This window comes from Sus scrofa, chromosome 9 (assembly GCF_000003025.6).
Source record: "Sus scrofa isolate TJ Tabasco breed Duroc chromosome 9, Sscrofa11.1, whole genome shotgun sequence".
NCBI lineage: Eukaryota > Metazoa > Chordata > Mammalia > Artiodactyla > Suidae > Sus > Sus scrofa.
The window spans coordinates 46,279,294-46,299,383 of record NC_010451.4 but is presented as its reverse complement, the minus strand read 5'-3'; the positions used below and the strand labels follow the sequence as shown (position 1 = coordinate 46,299,383).

Sequence of the window (20,090 nt, the reverse complement as noted above, 5' to 3'; positions counted from 1 at the left end):
CCTGCTCCTGAAAGCTGTTCATCCAGAATTCTACAGCTTGACCTCCTCAGCTGTGGCACAATTAGTGCAGTTTGTGTGATACTGCTTCTGCTACAGCCTGAAGTAGGGAACATTTTTGGTCTTTTTGCCTTTTCTAGGGCCGCTTCCCGTGGCAATATGGAGGTTCCCAGGCTAGGGGTCGAATCAGAGCAGTAGTCACCAGCCTATACCAGAGCCCAGCAACACGGGATCCGAGCCGCGCCTGCGACCTACACCATAGCTCACAGCAAGGCCAGATCGTTAACCCACTGAGCAAGGCCAGGGATCGAACCCGCAGCTTCATGGTTCCTAGTCGGGTTCCTTAACCACTGCGCCACGACAGGAACTCCCCAACATTCCTGTTTTTAAAATGAGGAAACTGGCTCAGAAGTCAAAGGTCATGACAAATAACTGAATTGGGGATTTAACACATTGTTAGTGTTATTGAGAACAGGGCTTGTTAGAAAAAGTGCTCAACTCACTAACATTACTAATAGCCACACATTCACTACTGTACAAAGAACTGGATACCTGTCATTCATACCAGCCCCTGAGAGTTAAAGGATTCCAGCCTTGATTTATCTGCTGCTTTCAAAAGCACCTGGTATTTGACAGAAACGTTCTGCAGGTATGCTTTAAGAAATATGCAGTGGTCATCAGCCCCGAACCAGCTCTGACTTGACCATAGGAACGTGCCTAAGGCAGATGAGACCCGAAAGTGTCCTAAAGTTACCTTTGCTTCATTACCCACCATGCCAAGATCTCTGCCCAAGGAGGGGTTTTGTATTCTGCCAGGGACAACTCCTGCCATGCCCAAAAAAGCATGAAAGACTGCACACGCCCCAGCTGCACCTCTCCTGGAACCCTGATGATGCATTTGCCTCCTGCCCCTTCAATTCCCTTACTCCCCTCCCTTGGGGAGAATATGTCTTTAGAGCATGTGCTGTCCCCTCTCTGGGTTTTGTTTGGCATTTGGGACTCCAGGCAAGGGATCCACTGAGGGGTCACTGACCCCTTGGAGATCACTAACATACCCACTGACTGGCTCCTTAGATCTTCATAACAGAACAGCTGTACCAGAAAGAGGTTGTCATTCCTTTTTTTTTTTTTTTTTTTTTTTTCTTTTGGCTTTTTAGGGCTGCACCCATGGCATATGGAGGTTCCCAGGTTAGGGGTTGAATTGGAGCTGCAGCTGCTGGCCACGGCCACAGCCACAGCCACAGCCACAGCCCCTCAAGATCCAAGCCAAGTCTGCAACCTACACCACAGCTCACAGCAACACCAGATCCTTAACCCACTGAGCAAGGCCAGGGATCGAACCCACATTCTCGTGGATGCTAGTCTTGTTACCACTGAGCCATGATGGGAACTCCCCAAGTTAGTTTAAACAACCCCAGAGGAGCAATTTTCCTATAGGCAGTGTAACCCAAATTACAGAAAGACACCTAGCCACACAAACTGCAGCTCACAACTTTGAAGAAGGAAAAAAATGTTTCAGTAAAGGACCTTTTATCCTCCTCATCACCTGGTAGTAAAAACAGCAAGACAATAACCCACCCATTATGAAGGTAGGCTTAAGCCCAAGGCTCGCCACCACAATCTGCTTCCTGTTTGAATACCTTGTCCACACAAGAGCCACGGAGACCAGCCACACTACAGAGCAGGGACCTCAGTCCAGGCTCCTCTTGGGATGCAGGCTTTAGGCCTTTACAGAGGTTCTTCACCAAACTGAACTCTACCAGATGCCACAGGTCCCAGTTATTACTAGAATGAAGTCTTATCAATATTATCTTCACGGAACCCTGTAGGAAGGGGAGGGGAGCTCTAGGACAGCAGAGGGAAAGAAGCACTTTTTGCAGTTAAGAATCACCAGAAGTCCCCAGGATAAATACTTCAACCCTGAAATCATTATATTCTTTTATTTATAGACTCTGCGAGCCAGGACCCAAGCACAGCCTGGTGCTCTTGGACAGAGAATAAAGTAGCTATTGTCCAGACCCCGAGGTTGCTGAGGTACCCTCCCCCACTGGTCTGGAATGATCTACACTGCTCAAAAAGTCAACAGGGGGAATGGCGGGTTGGCCAATGAAGGAGGCAGGAAAACAAAGTCCCCTTAAGGTCTGAAGACCATGGCATCAGAGGAGAGTGGAGTCCTGGGCATGTCTGCCTGACTCCTGTGCAAGAGCCCTGCCTCTGTCCCCATGTCCCTGCTGCTGGGCCTCCGCCATCATACCCCTTCCCACCAGCCGCCTAGGTGCCCCTTCTGGAGTGCATGAGCAAGTCCCGCTGCAGTCCGGCCTCCAGGCTCGAAGTCAGCCGGGCTGGGGGTGGGTCGGTCAGCAGAGTCAATTTGTTGAAAACACCTCTGCCAAAGTAATCGGCAATCACAGAGAAGCTGTCATTGGAGCACTTGAGCTGCAGGGAAAGAGGAAAGAAGAAGTAGGAGTCAGAAGCCAAAGGGGGAGTTGAAAAAAACAGCAGCCCTTTAGGCTCCCCACCTCCCTGTGAGCTGGAATCAAGGGCCTGCTCATCCCCACCTGGTGCTGGAATTGATCGTGGAGATCTCGCTTCTGTTCCTGAGCCCGGATCATATCCATGACCTTGCGGTTTTCAGGGAGGCAGGTGGGGCAGTCGGCATCACTTTCCGAGTAACTCTCAAAGCAGTGCTGGTGGAAGGAGTGGCCGCAGAGAAAGTGGACAGAGGGCAACTCCAAGGCACTGTTACAGATGCTGCACTTGGTCTTCTGGAAAATCTTTGGACTACAAGCAAGGGAGACCAGAAAGCAGTGGCAAATAGTAAAGGCAGGGCCAGGAGCCATGTGGAGAGACAAGGCAGCTGGACTCGGTGAGAAGAGAGAGGTCATCCTCAAGGAACCACAAGGTCCTGCTCTTCTTACCACCAAATGCTGTCACATGAAGACTCCAGGCTGGGCCCCAGGGAGTCTCAGTACACTCCCAGCAGGGTCACCCAACCTTTGGGGGAATTTTTCTTTCTTTTTTTTTGGTTGCACCCATGGCATGCAGAAGCTCCCAGAGCCAGGGACTGAACCCATGCCATAGCAGTGACCCAAGCCACAACAGTGACAATGCGGGAAACTTTAATCACTAGGCCACTAGGGGAACTCTTTTTTTTTTTTTTTTGTCATATTTTTATTTATTTTTATTTTTTTATTATTATTAAAGTGTAATTGTTTGTTTGTTTTTGTCTTTTGTTTTTTTGGGGCCACACCCATGGCATATGGAGGTTCCCAGGCTGAGTCTAATCAGAGCTACAGCTGCCGGCCTATGCCACAGCCACAGCAACGCCAGATCTGAGCCATGTCTGCGACCTACACCACAGCTCGTGGCAATGCCGGGTCCTTGACCCACTGAGTGAGGCCAGGGATCAAACCAGCAACCTTAAGCTTCCTAGTCGGATTCATATCCACTGAGCTGTGACAGGAGCTCCAAGTATATTTGATTTACAATGTTTCATCAAGTTCTGTTGTACAACGAAGTGACCCAATCACGCACCTCTCTCTCTTTTAATAGCCACTACTGCCACCAAGTTGTCTTTCAGGTCTTTACTCAGATGTGACCCTTTCATCGAGGCCTTTCTTGGCCACTACATAAATTAGATCAGATCTAAGCCAGCTGCCACCTAAGCTGCAGCTGTGGCAACACTGGATCCACAACCCACTGTACCAGGCTGGGGATCAAACCAGTGTCCTAGGGCTCCCAAGAAGCCACCAACCCTGTTGCACCACAGTGGGGGCTCTAATACTTCTAAAGTATCCACTTTCTGTCCAAGTTTCTACTCCCAAGTGCTTCCCACCACCACTGAGATGTGCATTTAGAAAAGTAAAGTACAGGCATATACAGAAAAGTACCTGCAACAAGATATATCCTCCAAAGCCCAATAAATCATGTTCTATATAGTAAGTCATTCCTTAGAATTCCTCTTTAGGAGTTCCCTTCATAGCTCGGCAGTTAACAAACTCGACCAGGATCCATGAGGATGTGGGTTCGACCCCTGGCCTCACTCAGTGGGTTAAGGATCCAGTCGCCATGAGCTGTGGGTAGGTTGCAGATGTGGCTCGGATCCTGTGTTGCTGTGGCTGTGGTGTAGGCCAGCAGCTGCAGCTCTGATTCAACCCCTAGCCTGGGAACTTCCATATGCCGCACATGTGACCCTAAAAAAATAAATAAATAAAAAATTTTTTAAAAATCTTCAAAAAAAATGGAATTCCCATCACAGCTCAGTGGTTAACGAATCTGACTAAGAACCATGAGGTTTCGGGTTCGATCCCTGGCCTTGCTCAGTGGGTTAAGGATCTGGTGTTGCCGTGAGCTGTGGTGTAGGCTGGCAGCTGTAGCTCTAATTAGACCCCTAGCCTGGGAACTTCCATATGCTGCAGGTGCAGCCCTAGAAAAGAAAAAAAGGAGACACACACACAAAAAAAGAAAAATATTCAAGGACGAAATGCTCAAACACACTCCATACAATCCTGTCTATGAAAAGTTTTTGTTTTGGCTGTGCCCACAGCATACAGAAATTCCTAGATTAAAGATCGAACTCCATCCCACACAGTGACAACATTGGATCCTGAACTGCCAGGCCACCAGGGAACTCCATGTGAAAAGTAATGATACCCTGTGAAGAACAAGGTAAGCCCCAGGGCCTCCACACAGCCAGATGCCAAGTACCTTGCCTTCAGCTCCTGGATCTCCTGGCGGATGCGGGTGGTCTCCTCTCGGTAGCGCCGCACCCGGAGCTCATCCTGGGCGATTTGCTGGCTCTGTTTCTGCAGCTTTTGGACCAGGTAGTCCCGAATGACAGACAGGGTGGCTGTGGAATTGTGGGCCAAGGTCTGCACCACTGGAATTGGGATCCAGGAGGAAATAAGACCATGAACCGGGAGCCCTCTGGGGAGAGCTCAAGGGCCCTGTCCCAGAGCCTGCACCCTCCACCCACCCGCCCAGTCTTCCCAGTACCTAGAAGGGGTGGCATGAGATTCTTGCTCTCGATGTGCTTGAGCACGGCCGCCACATACTCCTTGCAGTCCTCCTCCTTGCGGGCGAAGTAGCTGAGCGCCTGCTCCCACAGGGAGGGCTCCTGCTCCCCGTGGCGCTCGCACACGGCGATCACCTGCCGGTACTGCTCGTGCTGCATGTGGTAGTGCATGATCTGCTGGAACCTGCATAGGCGAGGCGCCCCTCAGCAGCCATGGCCAGAAAGTGACATGGATACCGCCCCCCGGAAAGTCCCCACACTTACAGTTTCCCCTGCTCATAGAGGTAAAGGACCCCATCCTGGAAGTCGTGCATCTGGCAGAGGACCAGGGCTTTGTCAAAGACGTCACAGAAGCGACCACTCTTCAGGAGAGAGATGGCCTCCGCGTGAAGCTTCTCTTTGACCTAGAGGAGGAAGAAACGGGCAGAGCTGCTGGGCATCGGGGGAAATGACAAGGCCAGTCAACTATCTCTTGCCCTCAGTCCAACTTCCTCCTCAGGGTGGACCCTTCAGCCCCCAAGGTGAAGTGTCATTGGTCTAAGGAAACCAGCAAGGGGTTCCTGTCATGGCACAGCGGAAACAAAACCGACTAGGAACCATGAGGTTGCAGGTCCAGTCCCCGGCCTCAGGGACAATCAGTAGGTTAAGGATCCGGCGTTGCCGTGAGCTGCGGTGTAGGTCACAGACACGGCTCAGATCTGGTGTTGCTGTGGCCAGCAGCTGTAGCTCCAATTTGACCCCTAGCCGGGGAACCTCCATATGTTGCGTGTATGGCCCTAAAAGGAAAACAGAAAAGAAACGAAACAAAACCAGCAAAAGGCAACCATCATGAAAGGAGTGGAAGCACTGTCTTTTTACCTGCGGATCTTCCTCGTGGGCCCAGTTCTGGAGTCGCAGTTCAAGGAGTGTGTCGTAGATGCCCTGTGGGGAGTCAGGCTGTACCTCACTCATGTGCTCTAGGAAAGCTTTCAACTCCCGAGGGTTGTTGGCAAAGATGGGGATGAACTCCTCTGAGTTGGCCTAGGAGGGCAAAGGGGCAGAGAGGAGGCCGAGTGAGTGGGCTCAGTACGTGTGCCTCTAAGGTGAGCCCTGTGGTCCAATGCGGCACCATTCTTCCCGCAGCCTCACCCTGCAGCCGGGAGCCTCCCTATCGCCTCGGCCTTCAAGGCTGGGCTGATAGTTGGTGCAGAGTCCTTTCAGCAACTGGGTGGTCTGCTCTGGTATATGGTGCATGAGGGTCTTGCCATAGCGTTTCATGTTGCTCTCTGCCTGCTCAAAAGGCAGCTTTCCGATGTACCGAAGGGCTTCCTGATAATTCTGTGCGGGGGGGGGGGGGGGGGGGAGAGTAAGCACACGCTCCTGCCTCCCTTACCAGGAAGCACTTTCATTATCCTGGAAACGTCCTAGAAAAAGAGCAGGTCCCTGCCCGAGTCAGGAGGCTCACCTACCTTGATGTCCTCTAGCTGGATCTTCAAGTACCACTCGTGATGTGCGTGGTTCTCAGCCAAGTAGAGGGCGTGGGAGTAGTAGCCGGCCTGCCGGAGAACCTTGATGGCTGTCTCCACATCAAAGTGGACCTCGCTCTCACTCTTTGTCTGCCAGGGAGACGTTACACCAAACCATGCATATGGAGGTTGTGGTTAGGGAAGAGAAAGGAAATAGGCATCTGATTCTTAAACCTGATTGTCTTTTTTTTTCCTTTTTAGGGCTGCATGCTTGGCATATGGAACTTCCCAGGCTAGAGGCTGAACTGGAGCTGCAGCTGTTGGCCTATGCCACAGCCATGGCAACGCCAGATCTGAGCCTGGTCTGTGACCTACACCACAGCTCATGGGAACGTGGGATCCTTAACCCACTGAGCAGGGCCAGGGATCAAACATGTGTCCTCTTGGATGCTAGTTGGGTTCGTTACCCCTGAACCACGACGGGAACTCCAGATTCTTAAGGTAACATTAAAGTTCAGGCTTTTAAAACTGTTTTGCTTCTCAGGAAGTTTTTAAGAGCCAAAATCTTCCTCTGCCTCTACTCTTAGATTCTTCAGGGAACACAGGGCTCCCCCAGTGCTGCTTCCCTGGGCTGATACCACAGGAAAGTCTGGCATCAAAAAACAAAAGAGGAGAGTTCCCATTGTGGCTCAGCAGAAACAAACCTGACTAGTATCCATGAGGATGTGGGTTTGATCCATGGCTCCGCTCAGCGGGTTAAGGATCCAGCATTGCCGTGAGCTGTGCTATAGGTTGCAGACCTTGCTCGGATCTGGCATTGCTGTGGCAACTCACAGGAAAGCTATTCTTCTTCCCAGTTTATGGACCAGAGCATCCTGGTTCCCAAATAAGGTCGGCTCTTCCCCCTCCTTGCAGCCCTGGAGAAGCCCCTCATGCTGGGTGGGGCCCTCAAGGAACCCCCTGCCAGCACCAGCCTGTACCTTGATGAACTCCTCCAGCTTCGAGCTGTCCTTGAGCTTGGTGTAGCAGTTGAGCAGAAGGGTGGTGTGGTCGGCATTGGCCAGGGACTGCCGGTGCAGGGTCTGCAGGTAGGCTGTCAGGTTGTGGATGCGCTGGGCATCCAGAAACTTGCGGATCACATAGGATGGCTCCAACTTTCCAATGGTTCTAGGGAGAGAGACACATGCATTGAATGGCATTTGGATCAGTATACTTCTCAAAACACTCATGTGAACAGTCATTTGCAGATCTTAAAACGGAAATTCTGTTTCAATAGGTCTGGAGTAAGGTCTGAGATTCTGCAACTCTAACAAAAATCTCAGGTGATATTGATGCTACCAGACAGTGGACCATGTGAGTGCCAAGGCTCCAGAACACTGGTTCTTTTTTTTTTTTTTCTGGCCACACCCAGGCCAGGGATTGAACCTAAGCCACAACAGCAACCCCCACCGCCGCTGCAATGACAAGGCCAGATCCTTAACCTGCTGCGCCACAACAGAACTACTAGAGCACTGGTTCTTAAACCTGGCTGAAAACAGGAATTCTAGAGTGGTTGGGAAAGAGGCTAGACAGGCTCTTAAAACCCCTTATTAGATCAGAAAATTCCAAAAATTTGTACCAAGGGAAGAGAATGTGGAAATGAAATCAATCTGTTCTTCCCTTTAAAGAATCTGGTCAGGAGTTCCCATCATGGTGCCCTGGAAACAAATCCGACTAAAAACCATGAGGTTACGGGTTCAATCCGTGGCCCCGCTCAGTGTGTTAACCATTCGTTGTTGCTGTGAGCCATGGTATACGTCACAGACGCAGCTTGGATCCCAAGTTGCTGTGGCTGCGGCATAGGGTGGCAGCTGTAGCTCCGATTTGACCCCTAGCCTGGGAACCTCCAGATTCTGCGGGTGCAGCAATAAAAAGCAAAAAAAACAAAAACAAAAACGGGGGGGGGAGCAATAAATAAATAAGTAAATAAAAAGTCTGGTCAAAATGAATATTAAAAAAGGCTGATGGAGTTCCTGTCGTGGCTCAGTGGTTAACAAATCTGACTGGGAACCATGAGGTTGCGGGTTTGATCCCTGGCCTTGCTCAGTGGGTTAACGATCCGGCGTTGCTGTGAGCTGTGGTGTAGGTTGAAGACGCGGCTCGGATCCCATGTTGCTGTGGCTCTGGCGTAGGCCAGCAACTACAGCTCCGATTCGACCCCTAGCCTGGGAACCTCCATATGCCTCGGGAGCGGCCTAAGAAATGGTAAAAAGACAAAAAACAAAAAAACAAAAAAAAACACAAAGGCTGAGCTAACATTTAAAATAACAGGTACTCATCAGCTCAACTGCATACTGATCATGTAATACTGAACTGTAAACACTCCCTTTCCAATAAGGTAGACTGTCTTCTCACTTGAGGCATCAACAGTTTCTGCTGGAAAAAAAGGGCTCTTCATGGTGGAGCCCATCCCCTTCCCCAAGCACAGGCTGTAGCCTATCTGGCTGCCTGTCTCTGCATTCACAGCTACACCCTAAAGCACCCCCATACTGACCGGATATACTGCTGGACAGCCCCATCATGGTTGCCCTTGCTGTAGAGGTGGTCCCCATACTGCATGAAGATCTGGGCCAACCCATCACTGTCCAGATGCTGGCTCTTGGCCAGGTTGATCGCCATCTCAAACAGATTCTTCTTAAACAGCATCTGGAAGGGAAGAAAGATTAGAAAACTGGAAGAAGCAGTCCTAAGAAAACCCCTTCCCAGAATGCACCCACCACACACAAGCCAGGTAGTCCTCAAGTTCTGATCAACATAGATCTTAGGGCCAAACCTCTCAGATACCCCCAAGGCCAACCTCACCTCACCAGGTTCTCTGCAGGCAGGCAGAGTGGATCCTGAGAGTGGGCTCAGGCTCCCAGCCACTGCTTCCCTCTAAGGCCTCATCCCAGGCCACTGACCTTGTGATCCTACTCTAAGGGACCTGAGTAAGGCTGTGACCCCAAGGGAAGGAAACACCCTGGCCAAGGCAACTTGGGGAGCCTCTTCCTAGAGCTGCGTCTGGGTGCCCACGGCCAGCTCTGGGAACCTGGTGGCCTTGCCTCCAGTTTGGTCTGTGTGTCCTTCTCCTGCAGTGCGTGGACCCGCCCATCCCGCGTCAGCACGTACAGGGAGCCCCACTCGGCAAGCACATCCACTACATCCTCAAAGACGGCGCTGTAGGCTATGAACTTGTTGCACAGGTCATAGATGTTGAGAATCTGCTTGTCGGAGCTCTGGGAATCCCTGCTGGTAAACTCCGACCTGTGTGGGCAAGAAAAGGCACCGGGTATTTGTACCAGCTCTTTCTTAGCTCCCCTAGATTTCCTATTCCGCGACAACTCTGGTATTGCCCTTTCCACCCAGAGAAAGTCACCACTTTGGCCCCTCTAGCAGCTCATCTTGTAACACCCTGCATGGTCCGGCAGTTATAGGAAAAGAACATACAGGTCTGGTCTTACCCCTTATGATCTTATAATTAACACAGGCAAAATACTGAAAAATTAAGTACTTTCAAACATCTATTATTTTTTGTTTTGTTCTGTTTTTGTTTTTATCTTTTGAGGGCTGCACCCGTGGCACATGGAGAATCCCAGGCTAGGGGTCTAGTGGGAGCTGTAGCCGCCGGCCTACACCACAGCCACAGCAACATGGGATCCAAGCTGCGTCTGCAACCTACACCACAGCTCACGGTATCGTGGGATCCTTAACCCACTGAGCGAGGCCAGGGAACCTGCATCCTCATGGATGCTAATCAAGTTCATTTCCGCTGAGCCATGACGGGAACTCCTAAACATCTATTATTTAACAGATAGTTAGTGCCTGATATATATAGGCCACTGTGCTTAGTACTGAATGAAAACAAACTGGCATCTGACAGGGATCACTTTCATCATGTTGAAGATCCTGCTGCCCTTTCTGGTGGCTCAGAGCAAAAAATACCCTGTCATGCACTTTCCAGAATTTTCCAATTGCCGACTACTCAATCCCTTACTCCTCTACCAAATTCATTTTGACTAGAGTGAAAAAACAAAACAAAACAATACCAGGTCCAAAATTCCCTGGAGCATTCTAAGTGCACCCAGGGCTGCTCAGCAAATGTCTGCGGCAAACACACACACTTTGCAGTAAAAACGTTACACTTGCTTCCAGGTGTAAGCACAAGCTACATAAAGCCAGAGGAGGAAGGAGGCTGACAGGATCCAGGCATTAGGAGTTTAAAATCAGGTTAATTCTATGGAACAAGTCCAGCCCTCTCCCTTCTTCTCTTAGGCATCCTTACTTGGGAGAAACTTTCCGATCACGGGAGACAATGACAAGGTAGCCTCTAAACCAGTGAGCAATGAGTTTATGGCCCTCAAAGGCGAAGCAGGGCCCACGTTCATCCGGCTGGTACAAGTAGACACACTCATCCCCCGCCACTATGAACTGCATGTCCTGAGAAGGGTCGCTTAGAGCTGAGCAGCGCAGGCCACAACCATGGGTGTCCAACTCCACACGAGGGTAGTCCTTTCCAGAAACTATGTAGGACTGTGAGAAGTAAGAAAGGGGTTAACAGGCTCCCTTTGAGGAGGTGGCATCTAAGCCTTCCCAAAGGCTTCATACTCTCTTCTTAATTCTTAGCACCCTAAGACTTTCCCTCGCTGCTTGCATTTTCCAATTAACCATCGCCCACCTAGTAAGTATATAAACAGAGCCTGCATTTTCTTTCTGCGTATACACTATCACTACTTACTACAGGCATTCAGCAAGTCTGAGCTTTTTACTGTTTTATCAAGTAACTCTTGCTGAGAGTAAGCTGGTATAAATAAGGAGCACCAACAACCAGAAAAGTAAAGCAACATGTGCACTGTCACTTCGCAAATTAATTAGAAAAACTCAGGTCTTTTACTAGAAGCCCAAGAGTTTTTTTCCTAGCTCTAACTCTTCCCAGTTTCCTAAGTGAAGAAATAAAAGATTAAGCCTGGCAACTTATTCAAGACCACACGATGAAAAACTGAAAAATCCTACCTCTCTCTACAGTTGCTTATCCTAGTCCCCTGAGCAATAGAGAAGCCTTTACTGCCTGCCCCTAACAGTGAAGGCTCTGGTCATACCTGAACATTCTCGGTTGTCACAACAAACAAGTGAGTGGTCTTTCCTGCTTGGCGAAAGGCCAGTCCCGTAACAGGATAGTTGCCCTTGTGCAAAATCTGGGTCTTGCTATGCCGGTCCCGGGTGATGTCCCCTTTGTTCAATGTAACACTGCCATCTGTAAAACCTATAGGAAAGCAGGAAACTATTTTGTTGAGGCTAAAAGATCAGGAAGCACAGAAGGGGAAAAAGACCACTGCAGTCGCTCATTAGAAGTAAAAATCTTGGAACTCCTGTTGTGGCTCCAAGAGGGATGGGGTTTGATCCCTGGCCTTGCTCAGCAGGTTAAGGATCTGGCATTTCCACGAGCTGTGGTGGAGGTTGCATATGTGGCTCAATCTGGTGTTGCTGTGGCTGTGGAGTAGGCTGGCAGCTGTAGCACCAATGGGGCTCCTAGCCTGGGAACTTCCGTGTGCTGCAGGAGTGGCCATAAAAAGAAAAAAAAAAAAAATTGATGTAACAATCTTTCTCCTCATACCCAACTTCTCCAGGGATTACCATGAAGATCAGGGCTCAATGACTCATTATCAAAGAACAAAATTAATGCTTTCCAACTCTAAACTTTAAAATCTCAAAGGCCTCACCTCAGTACAAGTGGACTCATAAAGTGGACTCATAAGACCAGTGAAAACGAGCTGCAGAAGCAACTTGGAAGAAAATCTATAAAGAATCACGGGATATTAGCTTTGCCTACTTTCTGCTTACCAATGGCCATAAAGTTGAGATTTTCATGGACAGTCAAACAAGACACGACAGTTGGCTCTGTCCCTGGAATGGCAGGGAAGATCCGAGTGCAGAGTGGATTGCCACCATCTCTCTTCTCCAGGTTCCAGATCTTTACCTGTAGACAGACCTTAGATGTGTGAATACTAGTCACCCTACAACAACAACCATTCAAAGGATTCTGGGTCTTCCCCATCTTCTATTTAGTACTCACCAAGGGGTTGATGCCCTCTTCATCCTCACCAACAGATGCCAAAATATTGTGCTGTTTCAGTTGGTACAGGTGTGTCACCCGTAATTTGTAGGCCTGGAAACCCGTAAGCTGTAAGGAGCGGGGCAAGAACCAGATCTGGCCTTCCATATGTGCAGAGTAGTCAAGGAGCCTCCTTTCCAAGGAGATAGACTTATCTTATTTAGGCCAGAACCCCAAAAACCACTAACATACATACAACCCCTTAAACTTTTCAAGGGTTTTTCCACATATTATCTCTTGGAAAGCCCTATCTTAAAAAAAGTAGAAAAGAAGGCCAGAATTTAGCGACAGCAATACAGAGAACAAAGCACCAAACTGATGGTCTCATTTGACTCCTTGCCCACATTAGGCAGGGAAGATAATGACACCTTACATAACACAATTTTTTTTGGGGGGGGGGAGCATATGGAGCTCCCAGGACAGAGATCAGATCTGAGCCACAGTTGCGACCCAACGCTGGATCCTTTAACCCACTAGGCCCTGGGGAATTGAATCTACCACCCATGCCACCAGTCCAGTTGTGCCACAGTGCAAACTCCCATATTCAACTTTTAAAGCCAAGGTGCAACCGTTCTTTTGATAGATCTTAAAAACAACCTTACCAAATTGTTATTTTACACCCCTTTTGCAGATAAAGAACTTGAAGCCCATAGAGATTAAATGACTTGCCCAAGACTGCTCGCTCAGCAGGCAACAAGATACAGAATGGACTTCCTCCTTTTCTTGCCTCTGACCACAGAGCTAGCACTGGGCGCGCATCTAAAGGAAAGTGGCACGAAAAAGGAAAACCTCTGACGGACATATTTCATCCAAGCTGGGGAGGGAAGAGACAGCTCCAGAGGAAGGATATCTCCAAAGACTAGGCTCCCTCGGCCTGAGTCGCAGACAGTGATGCCAGGAGGGAGGCAAAGGAACTTGGAAGCAGCAGGTGCAGAGGCAGGTGCGGGCCCGGGAGCAGCTCCATCATTGCCCAGCGGCTCTTTCACCAGCTCCTTGTCGAAGAAAACGAAGCGCCGCCACTGCAGGTAGGCCGCCATCTTGGCCGACGGCCCCCGCCTCCGCGAGAGAGGTCACGTGAGAAGAGGCGGTGGATCACGTGACCCGACAGCTTCCTGGAGCCTGGGTGCACTTGCGCTTTTCTGTCCCGGAACAGGTTCCGGCTACTGGAAGAGTGGGCGGGGCCGCGTGAAGCCGGGTTCCCGGACCTGCGCCCAGCAGCCAGCTCGGTTTGCGGTTTTGCTGGCTCTGTAAGTGCGCTAGCCAGGATGTTTTTTGAGAGCTGGACCTTCACGTCTTTGCGCAATTACGATTTCGCGAGCAATTACGGATCAAGATGAGGACTTGATTGTGAATTTGTAACCCGCTGTGCCTAGATGAATTACGTTCTACCGTCACAGGACTCTTCAGGCAAGAGCCTTGAAGCAGAGCACTGAGTGATTTAACAAATGGCAAATGCCTAAGACACTCCCTCGTACCCACCAGGCCGGACCTGGGTTAAATCAACTGTGAGTGTGGAAAACTGCAGTTTCACGCAACAAGAAACTACAAATAGAAATACCCGAGTCATTTGAGATAGTATGGAACATGGCAAAAGTGGTCATATTTTTAGTATTTGTATGTATAGTTAGTATTTGTGAAGTTTATTTTTGCATTCTTGCCCCCATAGGTTTTTTTTTTTGGGGGGGGAACCCCTGAAGCACGTGGAAGTTCCTGGGCCAGCGATCCAACCCATACCACAGCAGTGACTCAAGCCCTATAGTGACAATATCGGAATCCCCAACCTACTGTGCCACAAGAGAATTCCAGCTTTTTATTTTCTAGAACATTTTATTCTTTTTTCCCTTCGTGGAGTTCTCAGAGAGTAGGAGCTGTATCTTGGTTACCAAGAACCAGGTCTAACAGCCTGGTAGATGCTTCATGTTTGTTGAAGCAAGAATGAGGATGGTCTTCCTCTTCTTTCGGCTCCTTGATCTGACGGGAAAGGATGTGTACGTTTGTCGAAAAACCGAATGAGGGGAAGGCACACAGATTTCCTAATTGCCAGCCCAGATTTTTTTCCTCTTTGTCACACAAGTATTGGAACTGTTTCAGGATCTCAATCCATGGGCAGAATCACAAGTGGGGAGTAGATGGGACCCACTTTGTCCTGCCGAGCATATTCTGTACTATTAGAATTTTTAGATCGCATGTCATGTCAGTTGTTAAGACTATGGATAATATATGTTAAAGGAAGCAATGTGAAAGCCAAGAGTGATGTGAACAGCCAACTAACATCTTTGTTGTTGATGTGGTTGCTCCCCCTACTGCTCAGTCTTCCTCTCCATGGGATCTTCTTGCTGATGAGGGCACAAAGGTAGAAACTGGACCGCCAGATGACCCATGGCACCTCATCAGACTTGCTTTCCTTCCTTTCTTCTTCTTCTTTTTTTTTTTTTTCCCCGATGAACCACAATGGGAACTCCTGTTTTATTTATGTATGGTAGTTTGTATCTAATCTCAAACTCCCAATCCATCCCCCACTCACTATCCCCTTTGGTTATCATACATTTGTTTTCAATGTCTGTGAGTCTATTTCTGTTTTGTAAATAAGTTCACCATATTTTTAATTATTTTATTTTATTTTATTATTTTTTTTAGGGCCACACCCAAGGCATATGGAAGTTCCTAGGCTAGGGGTTGAATCGGAGCTGCAGCTGCTGGCCTACACCACAGCCCCAACAACACCAGATCCTTAACCCACTGAGCAAGGCCAAGGATTGTACCTTCATCCTCATGGATGCTAGTTGGATTCATAACCCACTGAGCCAAAGCAGGAACTCCCTGTATATTTGTTTTTAGGTTCCACATATAGGAGTTCCCTGGTGGTGCAGTAGATTAAGGGTCCACTGTTGTAACTTCTTTGGCTCAGTCTGCTGCAGTGGCATGGATTCAATCCCTGGCCCCGGGGAATCTGCATGCCATGGGTGCCACCAAAAAAACAAAAACAAAAACAAAAAAACTTAGATTCCACATGTAAGTGATATCATGTGGTATTTGTCTTTCTCTGTGTGACTTATTTCACTTAGTATGATAATCTCTAGGTCCAACTATGTTGGTGCAAATGACATTTCATTCTTCTTTATAGCTGAGTAGTATTCCATTACATATATATATGTATGTATATATAGCATATGTGTGTGTGTATGTATACATGTATCTACATCATTTTGTGTTTTTTGGCCAAGGCGTGTAGTGGCTTGGTGTGGGAACTCATTTCCCAGACCAGAGATTGAACCCAGGTGAAAAGTGCCAAGTCCTAGATCACCAGGGAACTCCCTATACCACATCTTCTTTATCCATTCCTCTATTGATAGACATTTAGGCTGCTTCCATGTCTTGGCTATTGCAAATAGGGCTGCTATGAATATTGGGGTGCATGTATCTTTTCAAATTGGAGTTTTTGTCTTTTCGATACCAGCCCTTAATTTCATGTAGCAAATTATACCTAACAAAGTGCTTTCACTTTCCATGGACTCTTTTTTTTTTTTTTTTTTTTTTTTTCTGTCTTTTGTTTTGAGGGCTACACTTGCAGCAGGTGGAGGTTCCCAGGCTAGGGGTCTATTCAGAGCTGTAGCCGCCGGCCTACGCCACAGCCACAGCAACAGCAACACCAGATTCAAGCAGCTTCTGTGACCTACACCACAGCTCAGGGCAACGCCGGATCTTTAACCCATTGGGCGAGGCCAGGGATCAAACCCACAACCTCATGGAATCCCTAGTTGGATTCCTTTCCTCTGCACCACGAAGGGAACTCCTCCATGGACTCTTCATAGCAACTATCTGCAGAAGTACCATTATCTGTTTTTCTGATAAGAAACATCTCAAAGAGGTGATTCTCTCTGGGCAAAAACATCAAAGTCCTTTGGAAATAAAACACCAGGTCTTCAGTTCCCTAACTTTTAATTAGATGGTTTGCTGGGGTGTGACGCTAGGCTACACTTGTCAGAACATACACCAGGGTTTGTCTTTTACTTATGCTTGTGTGCATCCAGGAACTTCAGTATAGCAAGGAAGATAAGAAAGTAGACTTCACAAAAAACGATCATATGTACAAATTCACTTACAGTTCTGCACTAAGAACTGGAGTTCTGGAGAGATTAAAGATAAAGAAGCAATTTAAGGAGTTCCTGTCATGACTCAGCAGAAACAAATCTGACTAGCATCCTTGAGGACGCAGTTGCAATCCCTGGCCTCATTTAGTGGGTTAGGATCTGGCATTGCTGTGAGCTATGGCGTGGGTCACACACGCAGCTCAGATCTGACGTTACTGTGGCTGTGGTGTAGGCCAGAGGTTATAGCTTCAATTTGACCCCTAGCATGGGAATCTCCATATGCCGTGGGTGCTGCCCTAAAGAGACCAAAACAAAAAAGAAGAAGAAACAGTTCAAATCTTTAGCTTGAGGAGCTCCCGTTGTGGTGCAGTGGTTAACGAATCTGACTAGGAACCATGAGGTTGCAGGTTCAATCCCTGGCCTTGCTCAGTGGGTTAAGGATCCGGCGTTGCTGTGAGCTGTGGTGTAGGTCGCAGACGCGGCTCAGATCCCGAGTTGCTGTGGCCCTGGTGTAGGCCGGCAGCTATATCTCCAATTAGACCCCTAGCCCGGGAACCTCCATATGCTGTGGCAAGCAGCCCTAGAAAAGGCAAAAAGACAAAAAAAAAAAAAAAAATCTTTCACTTGAAATTAAAGAGATCACAACTCAAAATCAGGAATTGCCTAGCAGAATTTCCTGCTGTGGCACAAAGGGATCTGTGCTGTCTCTGCCAGGCCAGGTTGCAGGTTCAATCCCTGGCCCAGTACAGTGGGTTAAAGGATCCAGCGTTGCTGCAGCTGTGGCGTAGGTCACAATTGTGGCTCAGCCCAGGAACTCCATATGCCGAGGGGCAGCCAAAGAATTGCCCTTCAGCGAACTGCTGCCCCCGATGTACCCACTGGAGAGTCATACCCACTGGAGCAAAACAGAAACACTTATTGTTTCAGCTCCAAGCTTTCATTCTCTCTCATTTTCCCCCCCTCATTGGCTTTCTGGGTAGAAACCACTTCCTAGACTACTGAAAGTTCTGTGTTTTTTGTTTTGTTTTGTTTTTTCCTCTTAGCCCCTAAAAAGGCTAGCAGCAGTTTCTACTTTAGGAGCAAGATAAAATAAATTCAAAGGTCTTACACTGTAACAGAGACCAGGGCCCCCAGACTACCATGAAACAGGAGAAAGAAGCGATTACCCGATTATAGATTGTAAAAACGTGGCCTACAAAAGAGAAATGAAATTCACCATGAACTTGATAAAGCACTTCACCAAGCTTTTATTTATTTATTTATTTGTCATTTTAGGGCTGCACTCTCGGCATATGGAGGTTCTCAGGCTAGGGGTCCAATCAGAGCTTCAGCTGCCAGCCTACGCCACAGCCACAGCAACACCAGATCTGAGCTGCATCTGCAACCTACATTACAGCTCATGGCAATGCTGGATCCTTAACCCATTGAGCAAGGCCAGGGATTGAACCTGCAGCCTCATGATTCCTGATCAGATTCGTTTCTGCTTCGCCATGATAGGAACTCCTTTTTTTTTTTTTTTTTTTTTTTTTAAAGGGCCACACCTGCAGCATATTGACGTTTCCAGGCTAGGGGTCGAATAGGAGCTGCAGCTGTCTGCATACACCACAGCCACAGCAACTCCAGATCGGAGCCACATCTGTGAACTACACCACAGCTAGCAACAGCACCGGATCCTTAACCCACTGAATGAGGCCAGGGATTGAACCCAAATCCTCATGGATATTAGTCGGGTTCTTAACCTGCTGAGCCACAATGGGAACTCCCACTTAACCTTTGTTCTTTGGCGTCTTTCACTCGATATTGTTTGTAGGATTCATTTAAGTTGTCAAATGTAATAGCAGACCAGTTATTTTCATTGCTGTATAAAATTCCATTGTGATTAATCACTATTTATTTATCCAACTTTGATTGGCATTCAGGTTGTATTCAATTTTGGGCCGCTATGATTTAAGCTATTACAAACAGTTCTTTGCTTTTTTTTGGCCACACCCATGATATATAGAAATTCATGGGCTAGGGATTGAATCTACATCACAACTGTGGCAACAATGAATCCTTAACCCACTGTACCACAGCAGGAACTCCACAATCTCTTAGTGAACATATTATACATTTGTTAGGTATAAACCTAAGAATGCGGTTGCTGGGTGATAACCAGTTTTCAAAATTTGGAAATGCTGTTGTGGCTCAATGGTAACAAACCTGACTAGTATCCATGAGGACTTGGATTTGATCCCTGGCCTTGCTAGGTGCGTTAAGGATCCACGTTGCTGTGAGTTGTGGTGTGGGTTGAAGATGTGGCTCGGCTCCCACACCGCTGTGGCTGTGGTATAGGCCGGCAGCTGCAGCTCCAATTGGAGCCCTAGCCTGGGAACATCCATATCCGGTGGGTGTGGACCCCCCCCAAAAAAAAGCAAATAGGCCTGTAATAAGTCCATGAGGGAGTTCCTGTCGTGGCGCAGTGGTTAAGGAATCTGACTAGGAACCATGAGATTGCGGGTTCGATCCCTGCCCTTGCTCAGTGGCTTAACGATCTGGCGTTGCCGTGAGCTGTGGTGTAGGTTGCAGACGCGGCTCGGATCCTGCGTTGCTCTGGCTCTGGTGTAGGCTGGTGGCTGCAGCTCTGATTTGACCCCTAGCCTGGGAACCGCCATATGCCGCGGCAGCGGCCCAAGAAATAGCAAAAAAGACAAAAAAAAAAAATATATATATATATACATATAGATAGATAGATATAAAATAAGTCCATGAAACCATGAACATACTTGTTTCCCAAAAGACTGACTTTTCTGAAGGAAAGGACAAGATCATGCACATCTCTGGAATCCCAGCACCTAGCACAGTGCTTGCATACAAATGAGGCCCGATAAATGTTAAAATGCATACCCTGAAAGGGATGGAAATAATCTCCCTTCCAGATACCTGGCCTAAAAGTACCTTTTTTTTTTGTTTTTTTTTTTGTTTTTTTTGTTTTTTTGTTTTGTCTTTTGTTGTTGTTGTTGCTATCTATTGCGCCGCTTCCGCGGCATATGGAGGTTCCCAGGCTAGGGGTTGAATCGGAGCTGTAGCCACCGGCCTACGCCAGAGCCACAGCAACGTGGGATCCCAGCCGCGTCTGCAACCTACACCACAGCTCACGGCAACGCCGGATCGTTAACCCACTGAGCAAGGGCAGGGATCGAACCCGCGACCTCATGGTTCCTAGTCGGATTCGTTAACCACTGCACCATGACGGGAACTCCTGTTTTTTGGTTTTTTTTTTTTTTATCTTTTTGCCATTTCTTGGGCCGCTCCTGCGGCATATGGAGGTTCTCAGGCTAGGGGTCTAATCGGAGCTGTAGCCACCAGCCTACACCAGAGCCACAACAACGCAGGATCTCAGCCGTGTCTGTGACCTACAGCACAGCTGATAGCAA

The 20,090-nt window shown here is 48.3% G+C and overlaps 1 protein-coding gene across 2 annotated transcripts; it reads right to left on the bottom strand.

Annotated features, from left to right (window-relative positions):
- On the bottom strand, nucleotides 1,919–13,666 carry VPS11 (VPS11, CORVET/HOPS core subunit). 2 transcript variants are annotated; one of them, XM_003129923.6, is made up of 16 exons: nucleotides 13,434–13,666; nucleotides 12,545–12,693; nucleotides 12,313–12,448; nucleotides 11,571–11,734; nucleotides 10,757–11,004; nucleotides 9,537–9,738; nucleotides 8,990–9,141; nucleotides 7,437–7,623; nucleotides 6,460–6,606; nucleotides 6,140–6,328; nucleotides 5,870–6,031; nucleotides 5,276–5,415; nucleotides 4,993–5,195; nucleotides 4,705–4,876; nucleotides 2,556–2,778; nucleotides 1,919–2,433 (listed from the first exon to the last, which is right to left on the bottom strand). In XM_003129923.6, exons 1-16 carry the CDS (start codon nucleotides 13,618–13,620, stop codon nucleotides 2,269–2,271), a joined length of 2,826 nt encoding a protein of 941 aa, XP_003129971.3. In that variant the 5' UTR covers nucleotides 13,621–13,666; the 3' UTR covers nucleotides 1,919–2,268. The 2 variants fall into 2 exon arrangements, with proteins under 2 accessions (XP_003129971.3, XP_020918616.1); XM_021062957.1 differs by having other exon boundaries at nucleotides 4,705–4,846.